The following is an 11502-nucleotide window of genomic DNA, read 5'->3' on the forward strand; positions in this document are numbered from 1 at the left end:
GATCTCAGCTCACTGCAACCTCTGCCTCCCGCGTTCAAGTGATTCTCCTGCCTCAGCCTCCCGATAGCTGGGATTACAGGCGCCCGCCACCATGCCTGGCTAATTTTGTATTTTTAGTAGAGACAAGGCTTCTCCATGTTGGTCAGGCTGGTCTCGAACTCGTGGCCTCAGGTGATCCGCCCGCCTCAGCCTCCCAAAGTGCTGGGATTACAGGCGTGAGCCGCCGCGCCCAGCTAATTCCTACAGTCAGTTTTAGAATATTTTCATCACCCGAGAGGAAACCCTGCACTCATTAGCAGCCACTACCTGTTCTCCTTGCCCCTGACTCCAGGCAACCACTAATCTCCTTTCTGTCTATAGATTTGTCTATTCTAGATATCTAAAAACCTTCTAAATGTTTATGGAACCATAGCTTTATTAGATAGAACCATCAATCAAGTAATTGACCAGTAATTTCCATACATATTTGGGATGAAGGCAAGAGATAAGGACAAACCAAGCATTGTTTCTCCTCTGCTCTCAGGCACCACTGGCGCTCGAACACTGCTGACACCGATGTGTGGAGGAGGTTGTTTCCCCACACACCTAGCAAGCAGTCTCCAGCAGACCCCTGCTGGGTATCCTCTAGCTGAGTGCCGACACTGTCTACCTGATGACGTCAGATCAGGTTGAGGGCTCTGTCCCACGAGACTGTTTCCACTTCAGATGCTAGTTAAAAGTGGTAGGCAGGCCGTGCGTGGTGGCTCACGCCCATAATCCCAGCACTTTGGGAGGCCAAGGTAGGCAGGTTGCTTGAGCCCAGGAGTTTGAGACCAGCCTGGGCAACATGGTGAAACCCTGTCTCCACAAAAATTTAAAAATTAGCTGAACATAGAGGTGCACACCTATAGTCCCGGTTACTCAGGAGGCTGAGGTGGGAGGATGGCTTAAGCCCAGGAGTTGGAGGTTGCAGTGAACCGAGATTGTGCCACTGCACTCCAGCCTGGGTGACAGAGAAAGACCCCATGGCAAAAAAAAATAAAAATAAAAAAATAAAGTAAGTAGTAGGTTGTCATCTGTTATTTCTCGGCAACTGGCAGTGAATTGAAGGTTCACAGGACTCCCTCCTCGAGTTTGGTTCATTTGCTAGAGCAGGTCAGAAAACACAGAAACGCTACTTACATTTGCTAGTTTATTAATAAAGGATACAGAAGAACAGCCAGATGGAGAGATTCAAGGAACGTAGGAGGGGGCACGGAGCTTCCATCCCCTCTCCAGGCACAGTACCCTCCAGGAACGTCCAAACGGTCAGCTGTCTGGAAGCTCTCTGAACCGTGTCCTTTTGGAGTTTGATGGAAGCTTTTTTATGCAGTCATGATTGATTACATCACCATCCGTTGGTGATCAGCTTAACCTTCAGCTTCAGTCTCCTCCCTGGAGGGATGGGTTTCCCACCCCGCTAATCCTGCCTTGGTCTTTCTGGTGACCAGCCTCTTTTCTGAAGCTATCTAAGGGCCCCCAGCCACCACTCATCTCATTAGCAAACGAAAGATACCCGACTCAACCAAAAAAAAAAAAGGAGAAAAGACAAAGTCTGTTTGTGTGTGTGTGTATTGTTGGGGCTCAGAAAATGATACCTGGAAATATGGTGTGTTTTTTTTTTTTTTTTGAGACGGAGTCTCGCTCAGTCGCCCGGGCTGGAAGTGCAGTGCCGCGATCTCGGCTCACTGCAAGCTCCGCCTCCCGGGTTCACGCCATTCTCCTGCCTCAGCCTCCCAAGTAGCTGGGACTACAAGTGCTCGCCGCCACGCCCGGCTAATTTTTTTGGTTTTTTTAGTAGAGACGGGGTTTCACCGTGTTAGCCAGGATGGTCTCGATCTCCTGACCTCGTGATCCGCCCGTCTCGGCCTCCCAAAGTGCTGGGATTACAGGCTTGAGCCACCGCGACCGGCCGAAATACGGTGTTTTGATGTGCTGAACTGAAGAAACAGCCTGGAGGTCTCTCTCTGACCTTCTCCACCCTCACGCTTTGTCTCTCCCAAAGCACAGGATGAGGCTCTTCTCTGCCGTTCCCTTATCTACCTAGAAACTGGACCTACCAAAAGGAACACAGTTGTCTTTGATCCCTTTCCTGAAATGTCATTAACCAGGGAATGTTAAAACTCATCTCACAGAGGAGACTGAAGACCAAACAACATACCTAGAGCCCAGGCAAACTGTCCCAAACCGCTGTTTGTTCACTGTCCCATTCAATTTCCAAAGAGAATCATTCACAAGATAATGTCTGCCTCCCAGATCCATTCATTCCCCACTAAGAATTATTTCCTCCCACATCCCCATTTCCCCTTCCCCTCTGAAGAAGAGTATAGAAGCATCTGTATCTCACTGGGGTTATTGGGTAATCATTCTGCAGTTCCCCTGTGCAATGCATGTTAAATAAGTCTGGATGCCTTTACTCCCATTAATCTGCCTTTTGTCAGTTCACTTTCAGCAGACCTTCAGAGGGTGAAAGGGGAAGCTTTTCCCATTGGCCGCTATAATAGATATGTATGTGCATATATGTTTAATCACTTATAGATGAGTCTAGTTTCTAAAAGTCCTTTTTTCTCACTGTGTTTTTTTGTTTTCTGATCAGTAAAAAAGATTTTTTTTTTTTTCTGAGACAGAGTCTCACTGTGTCACCTAGACTGGAGTGCAGTGGCAAGATCTCAGCTCACTGCAACCTCCACCTCCTGGGTTCAAGCGATTCTCCTGCCTCAGCCACCCTAGTAGCTGGGATCACAGGTGTGTGCCACCACGCCCAGCTAATTTGTGCATTTTTGGTTGAGGCGGGGTTTTGCCATGTTGGCCAGGCTGGTCTCAAACTCTTGGCCTCAAGTGATCCACCCATCTCGGCCTCCCAAAGTGCTGGAATTATAGATGTGAGCCATTGTGCCCAGCTGATCATTTTTTTTAAATATAAAAAAGCACACCATTTGTGCCATGAGAATTTCAGACAACACCCAGAAGCAAATATCCTCTTAAGCACTACCTCACGGGTGTTTTCCCATTATGAATGCTGATGTGCAAATAATCCTAATTTTGTTTAATCAAAAAAGGATATTATACTTTTAATTCTCCATCCTGCTTTATTTTTATTTTTTAATTGCATCTTACTCTTTTGCCAAATAATTTTTGGACATTTTCCATATCTTTTGGACATTTTCCATATCTATATAGACTTAACTGTAATCATTTTATTGGTGTATAGTCTTCTATATTTGGATGTATAATTGATTTACTCAGTCACCTGTTGGTACTCCAGGACTCATAAAAAAGGAATTTGGACTATAGGTAGACATATAGATAGAATAAATTGTCATTCATCTCATTTGTTTGGCTGACGTGAAACTGTTGTCCAGGAGTGTGGCTGTGACCCGGCTAGTGTCCAGCTGATGTGGGTAGGAACAGGTTGTAGGAAGGAGAGCTCATGGCCGACCATTTTTCTTTGCTGCCAAACTGCTGCGTCTTTTTTTTTTTTTTTTTTAAGATAAGAGTCTCGCTGTGTTGCCCAGGCTGGAGTGCAGTGGCAAGATCTCGACTCACTGCATCCTCCGCCTCCCAAGTTCAAGCAGCTCTCCTGCCCTAGCTTCCTGAGTAGCTGGGTTTACAGGTGTGCTCCACCACTCCCAGCTAACTTTAGTATTTTTAGTAGAGGTGGGGTTTCACCATCTTGCCCAGGCTAGTCTCGAACTTCTGGCCTCAAGCGATCTTCCTGCCTCGGCCTCTCAAAGTGCTGGGATTATAGGCGTGAGGCACTGCGCCCGGCCCAGACTGCTGCTTCTCTAACAAGACAACTAAAATGATTTCCTTTGAATTGTTTCTCTAAACGTCTGTGGCATACCTGCAAGTTGCTTGCAGGATTTCTGTGTTCTGTGATGCATGTTGTAAAGGATGCTGCTTTAGATGTAGAAGTTTTAGGAGCCGAGAGCCAAGCTGAGTCTGTGCCTCTTCCTAACATAAAGTTGAAGTTGCTTTTAAAAATACTTTCCGTATTAGTTTATCTTGAGACTAACCTCATTTCCATAGACACTAACTACAAAAGATAATTATAACTAATTGACATTCTAAATTAATTTGGTTCTGACTAACTGAAACTTTAGTTCACATCTAATGGAGTAAGTTTCATAAAGCTCATGATAGCTAAAGGTCTTTACATATTTTGCCAAAACAGGAAGTTTAAAAATAAGTAATTTAAAACTTATCCTAAAGCATGAAGTGTGAACCTAAAGCAACACTGCTCAAATTGTAATGAGCATCTGAGTCACCTAGGGCTACAGGGCTGCAGAAAGTCTGAGATTCTGCATTTGGTTTTTGTGTTTGTTTTTGAGACAGAGTCTTGCTCTGTCACCCAGGCTGGAGTGCAGTGGTGCGATCTCAGCTCACTGCAAGCTCCGCCTCCCAGGTTCCAGAGATTCTCCTGCCTCAGCCTCCCAAGTAGCGGGGACTACAGGCGCGCGCCACCACACCCGGCTAATTTTGTATTTTTAGTAGAGATGGAGTTTCACCATGTTGGCTAGACTGGTCTTAAACTCCTGACCTCAGGTGATCCACCTGCCTTGACCTCCCAAAGTGCTGGGATTATAGGCGTGAGCCACCGCGCCTGGCCAGATTCCGCATTTTGAACCAGCTCCTCCTGGATGCTGCAGGTGCCACTGCTCTGCCCATCCACATGTTGAGTAGCAGGAACCCAGAGGTTTGTCCTTTTGCAGGTCTTCTCACCTGATGTGACTTTTTGACTCACCTTTGCCTCTTTTTCAGAGTTTGGATTATGATCGCTGTATCAATGACCCTTACCTGGAAGTTTTGGAGACCATGGATAATAAGGTGAGTCTTACAATCCTTCATCTCTGGGGATAAAATCAGTCTTAACATGGTATTTTTTTTCTCTTCTAAAGTTCCCAGTAAATATCTTTACCCCTTGTTTTTTGAACCTTTTCCTGCGATACAGGCAGACCTCACTTTATGCACTTTGCTTTATTTCACCTTGCAGATACTGCAGTTTTTGCAAACTGGAGGTTGGTGGCAACCCTGTGTTGAGCAAGGTGCCATTTTTTCCAATAGCATGCAGTTTGTTTGCATTTTTTAGCCATAAAGTATTTTTTATTTAAGGTATGTACATTTTTGTAGGCATAATGCTATTGCACACTTAATAGACCACAGTATAGTGTAAACATCACTTTTATATGCATTGGGAAACCAGAACACTCGTGTGACTCGCTTTATTGTGATATTTGCTTTATTGTGGTGGTCTGGAACCAAACCCATGCTATCTGCAAGGTAGGCCTATGTTGGCATTTATTCCCTAGGCCTTTATCCTGCCAACCAGAGTTCCCTCTGTCAGTGCAGCTTGCCCAACCTCTTAAAGAGTCCATCATTTTTGCATTGTAAAGCACCTGAAATCTCAACATCATCTTCACTGTGCCTGCTCTCCACGTGGAATTTAGCTTAAAACTGGTTAGCCAAGATGTGTTTCTTCCCCTCTGCCACCATAACCCTGTAAACTGAATCATTCTTTTCCTGTGTTAACAGAAAGGTCGAAGGTATGAGGCAGTGAAGTGGATGGTGGTGTTTGCCATTGGAGTCTGCACTGGCCTGGTGAGGAGGCAGGGCCTGGAGGGATGGTGGGCCAGAGGGCTGGAGGGGCTCACAGGGAAAGCCCTGGCCTGGTGAATAACATTGTTATTTGTCGTTATAGCATTTATAAGATTATAACACTATAACACTTGTCATTATAATCAAGAGTACCTTTTTTTCTCCCCTTTTTTTCTTAAATGAATAATCTTGGCACAGTTTTTCATACTTCCTGGTTTTTGCTTTGTGAAATGAAAGCGAGACACATGACGATGGTGCTCTTGAAGTGCTCAAAGGTTTGGGCAGGAGTTATCTTTTATGATATGATTATGGATCACAATCTATAATCTACCTGATTAACTAGATAACATGTCTCCCTAGTGGGTAGAGAACGCATTGGGTAGAGTAAATAATGGATGTTAAAGTCACTTTTTTTTTTTTTTTTTAATTTAAATAGAGAGAGAGTCTCGCTTTGTCACCCTGGCTGGAGCACAGTGGCGTGATCATAGTTCACTGCAGCCTCGACCTCCTGGGCTCAGGTGATCCTCCTACCTCAGCTTCCCGAGTGGTTAGGACTCTAGGCAGGCATGAGATCACTCTTTAGGGAAAAAGCAAAGTCATGAGTATGGAACTGTGAATATCATGCCCTTCATTTAGCACAGCATGCCAGTGAACAGGATGGCACAACACAGATCTTGATCTCATGCCGGGAGTTCATGGTGCTATCCTGGGCTCCTCCCTGCATGTCGTTAATGTTGTCTGGAAGACAGAGCCAGCAGCTGTGCATGAAGGGATATGCCCATATGAACAGAGTTGCTGGAGGCAGCAGCTTCACAGGTGAATCACAGACAGGGCAAGATTGGAAACATGGCCAAACATGAGGATAGCAAAAAGTCTGGAACCAGAACTGCTGACTTCACATTGTTAAATATGAGGAAGAGAAGCTGGAAAAATCAGCATCAGTCAAAATGATCCATGTCAAATCTGATTCCGGTCAGTACAGTGTTGGGATGGGGTGTCTGTTCTCAGTAGCAGCCTGTTTACCACTTTTCTCTTGAACTGGCCACAAGCCTCCTACTTAATTTGACATGATATGCCTGGAAAATGTACACATGTGTTTGGTATAATGTAGCCACAGGGGCCAATCACGATTTTTATTTTCATGGCGTGCATCAAATTTTTACTATAGTAAATCCACAAGTAAACGAACATCTTACTAGGTAAGACTGATGGCATCCAGAAGCCCTCTTCAGTGACATTCTGATGGATACCGTTTTGGGGGAACTTGGGTTGATTTATTGTTTTATTTAAATCTCAGGGTGTTGGGCCAGGCACGGTGGCTCACACCTATAATCCCAGCATTTTGAGAGGCTAAGACGGGGACTGCTTGAGCCCAGGAGTTTGAGACCAGCCTGGGCAACACAGGGAGACCCTGTCTCCTTAAAAAAAAAAAAAAAAAAGAAATCTCAAGGTATTTATTTTGCTATATATGTTTCTGGTTGCAGATTTCTCTATAATAAGCTAGTCATTAGACCTCCAGTTGTTAGTGTTTGTGCTACTTTTTTATCAAACTCTTTGGAGCTGTCACTCGTCAGTACTGCAGGTTAAGTGTCCCTTATCAGAAAATCCAAAATGCTGGAAAATCCAAAACTTTTTGAATGCCAACACGATGCTCAGAGGAAATACTCATTGGCGCATTCAGATTTTGGATTTCAGATTTTTGGATTTGGGATGTTTAACCAGTATAATGCAAATATTTAAAAAAAAAAATCTGAAATCCAAAACACTTCTGGTCCCAAGCATTTCAGATAAGGGTTACTCAAGCCGAAACAACTTTACCTCCTACCTTTGTATTTTAGGAAGGCAGACCTGCCTTTATGATATAGGACTCCCAACTCTTGTCCACTGATGTGTGGCCACTTATGGCTTCAGTATTAAAAAGCCTCTAGGCATTGGCTTGAGGGAAGGCCAGAGGTAAAGACAAGAAGCCTTCAATCCTGAATCCATAAAATTAAAAGTCTTTCTAGTTCTCCTTTAAGCCCTGAGCACTTTGGAGAGCAGAATATTGGAATTTGGTTGTTTTCTCTACCCAGAGTAACTATGGACTATAAGATGGTTATAAGTCTAGCCTGGCACAGTGGGGTGTGCCTGTAGTCCCAGCTACTTGGGAGGCTGAGGCAGGAGGATTTCTTGAGCCCTGGAGTCCAAGGCCCAAGGCCAGCCTGGGCAATATAGCAGGACTCCATCTCAAAAAAAGATGATTTTAAGTCAAAATAATGACTTATAAAATAGAACCTGCTAATAACGAACATGCAGAAATCACATACACTTAAATGAATGTTGTGTTTTAAAGCAAGCTTGTCCAACCCATGGCCCAACACAGATTCATACACCTTTTTAAAACATGAGATTTTTTTTGAGATTTTCTTTTTTTAGCTCATCAGCTATTGTTAGTGTATTTTGTGTGTGGCCCAAGATAATTCTTCTTCCAGTGTGGTCCAGGGAAGCCAAAAGATTGGACACCCCTGTGTCAGTAGTCTTTCTTGGTCTCACATCTTTTTCTGCACCTGCTTCCCTCTTTGTTTTCCATTGCTTCACTCAACTTAGCTATACCCTCTGCGTTTGTTCTTTGGAGGGGCAGTGGGACCGAGCTGGGGAAGGGATCTCGTCCTTCTGAGCTTTTCTGCTGCGCATTCACGTGCTGCTGGCTGGTGAGCAGCCTTCATACATGCAGTTGGGGAGGAGATGCCTTCAAGAGAAGCACACCCGTACTACACTTGGAAATAAGGCTGTGTGATAGATCTCTTGCTCTTCACAGGTGGGTCTCTTTGTGGACTTTTTTGTGCGACTCTTCACCCAACTCAAGTTCGGAGTGGTACAGACGTGTATCCTTTTCACGGTTCCTGGCGTTCATGGACTTCAGTGGTCACCAAGATTCTTTCTTACGTAGAAATGGGTTTATCAGGCTGGGCACAGTGGCTTAAGCCTGTAATCCCAGCACTTTGGGAGGCTGAGGTGGGCGCATCATGAGGTCAGGAGATCAAGACCATCCTGGCTAACACGGTGAAACCCCGTCTCGACTAAAAAAAAGTACAAAAATCTAGCCGGGCGAGGTAGCGGGTGCCTGTAGTCCCAGCTACTGAGGAGGCTGAGACAGGAGAATGGCATAAACCCAGAAGGTGGAGCTTGCAGTCAGCCAAGATCCAGCCATTGCACTCCAGCCTGGGCGACAGAGCAAGACTCTGTCTTAAAAAAAAAAAAAAAGGAAATGGGTTTAACAGTAAACATGATATTAGAAGGGCCACTTATTAGCTATTCAGCTTTAATATTTTTAATGATCACTGAAAGACACAAAAGCAAGACTTTAATAAACAAAAGACGTGTACCCATGTTTGTGGTTGATGAGATTACAGATGGCACAAAGATGCCTGTACTCCCCAGTCTGTAAATTTAATGTAGTTCCAATCAAAATTCCAATAGAATTTGTTGTGGAACTCAGAAGTTCTTTCTAAATTTGTGTAGTAAAGGGCCAAAAGTAGTCAGTCAGTACAGTTCTGAACGACAAGAAGGTGGACTTGACCCTGCCAGATATCAAGTCTTATAAAATTTACAAGTTTGGGGAGTTAGGAAAAATAATTAAAAAGTCATACAATTTAAGATGTAGTCATTGAAATTGGTCATATTGGTGTAGGAATACCTAGACAGTGGAAAATGATAGAGAAGCAGAAACTGGTCCTCACATACGTGGAACTTTGGTGAATGACAGTTAATACTACAAATCAGCGAGGGAGTGATGAATAATTTAATAAAAGATGCTGTGTTATTTAATAAATAAAAATACACATCTCTGTAGTCCCAGCTACTTAGGAGGTGAGCCCAGGAGTTTGAGGCTGTAGTGCACCATGATTGTGTCTGGGCAACACAGCAAGACCCTGTCTTAAAAAAAAAAAAAAAAAAGATGCTGGGACGTGGGTGATCCGTATGGAAAAATAGTTTTATTCCTATTTTATACTATAAATAAAGATAAATTCCAGATGAAAATGGAAATATGCAAAACAAAACTTTAGGAGACTATGTTGTCAAGAGTAGGGAATAATTTCTTAAAACTCCAAAAGGCACAGATTATAAGAAAAAACATCAGTGGCTGGGTGCAGTGGCTCATGCCTGTAATCCCAGCACTTTGGGAGGGTGAGGCAGGCAGATCACCTGAGGTCAAGTGTTCAAGACCAGCCTAGCTAACATGGTGAAACCCCGTCTCTACTAAAAATACAAAAAATTAGCTGGGTGTGGTGGCAGGTGCCTTTAATCCCAGCTACTTGGGAGGCTGAGGCGGGAGAATCGCTTGAACCCGGGAGATGGAGGTTGCAGTGAGCCAAGGTCATGCCATTGCACTCCAGCCTGGGCAACAAGAGCAAAACTCTGTCTCAAAAAAAAAAAAAAAAATCAATAAACTTGACCACATCAAAGTACATATTTTATTTATAAAGACAAAAACTCCAAAATAACAATAATAAAACACCATAAAGTGAAAAACAAGGCCACAGCCTGAGAGAGGTTATTTACTATGCAGTTAAGAGGCAAATAGTTAGTATCCAGAATACAGGAAGTGGCTGGGCGTGGTGGTTCACGCCTATAATCCCAGCACTTTGGGAGGCCAAGGCAGGCAGATCACAAGGTCAGGAGTTCGAGACCAGCTTGGCCAACATGGTGAAACCCTGTCTCTACTAAAAATACAAAATTAGCCTAGTGTGGTGGTGTGCACCTTTAGTCCCAGATACTTGGGAGGCAGAGGCAGGAGAATCACTTGAACCCAGGAGGCAGAGGTTGCAGTGAGTCGAGATTGCAACACTGTACTCCAGGCTGGGCGACAGAGTGAGACTCCGATTCAAAAAAAGAATACAGGAAGAGCTCCTGCAATGCATTCGGAAAAAAAAAACAGATGGTCCAACAGAAGGAAAACAAGCAAAGGATGTGAACTGGAATTCTCAAAAGAGAAAAACTGAGTGGCCAGTAAACCTCTGGAAAAAGGAAGGTGCACATTCCTGTGACTCATGAATTCCTCTTACAGATGTGAACCATAGACATGTGCAAAGATGATAATTATAGCTTTGTGATAGCAGAAAGCTGGAATCACCAAATGGGGTAATGGAAAAATCGTGGCACATTCATATGGTATCATTTTAGACATCATGTCATTTCTGTAGATTGTAAAACAAAAATAATTTTAGAAGTGAAAGTGAGGCCGGGCGCGGTGGCTCACGCCTGTAATCCCAGCACTTTGGGAGGCTGAGGCGGGCGGATCACGAGGTCTGGAGATCGAGACCATCCTGGCTAACACGGTGAAACCCCGTCTCTGCTAAAAAATACAAAAAATTAGCCGGGCGAGGTGGCGGGCACCTGTAGTCCCAGCTACTCGTGAGGCTGAGACAGGAGAATGGCGTGAACCTGGGAGGTGGAGCTTGCAGTGAGCTGAGATTGTGCCACTGCACTCCAGCCTGGGCGATGAGCAAGACTCCATCTCAGAAAAAAAAAAGAAAAAAAAAGAAGTGAAACTTAACAAACCACAGAGCTGTGTGTATCAACATGGCTAATTCTCAAAAACTTAATGTTCAGAAAAAAGAGGAACTTCCAGGATATAGAAGTGCCGTGTACAACAGTATGGACACTTGAAATATGCACAATAATTTCAGGTTAATGGTTTCTCCCAGGAGAGAGGAAGGAAAACTGTTTTTTTGTTTTGTTTTGTTTCTTAAAATGGTATCGAATGTTTTATTTTTAAAAATACCTGGAGCACATATGGCATATTGTTGAGATTTGTTAAAGCTGAGGTTGTGAGGGTATGGGTATTTGTTACTTTTTGTAATGTTTGAAGTATTTCCTAATGTCAAAGGCATCTCAAACAATTTTTTT

At 43.9% G+C, this 11502-nt stretch overlaps 1 protein-coding gene across 3 annotated transcripts in view; it reads left to right on the top strand.

The window, feature by feature from the left end:
• Window positions 1-11502, top strand: part of CLCN6 (chloride channel, voltage-sensitive 6) — a 39105-nt gene that overhangs the window by 5840 nt on the left and 21763 nt on the right. For 2 of the 3 annotated variants that reach the window (XR_001001084.1, XM_011935825.1), the window contains exons 3-5: window positions 4780-4845; window positions 5551-5616; window positions 8411-8477. Coding sequence is in view for 2 of the 3 variants with exons in the window: in XM_011935825.1 (XP_011791215.1) it covers window positions 4780-4845; window positions 5551-5616; window positions 8411-8477 (199 nt within the window). In the remaining variant the exon portion in view is untranslated. The remainder of the gene's footprint in view (window positions 1-4779; window positions 4846-5550; window positions 5617-8410; window positions 8478-11502) is intronic. The other variant, XM_011935826.1, reaches the window with a different exon arrangement.

This window comes from Colobus angolensis, unplaced genomic scaffold (assembly GCF_000951035.1).
Source record: "Colobus angolensis palliatus isolate OR3802 unplaced genomic scaffold, Cang.pa_1.0 Scaffold149, whole genome shotgun sequence".
Classification (NCBI taxonomy): Eukaryota; Metazoa; Chordata; class Mammalia; order Primates; family Cercopithecidae; genus Colobus; species Colobus angolensis.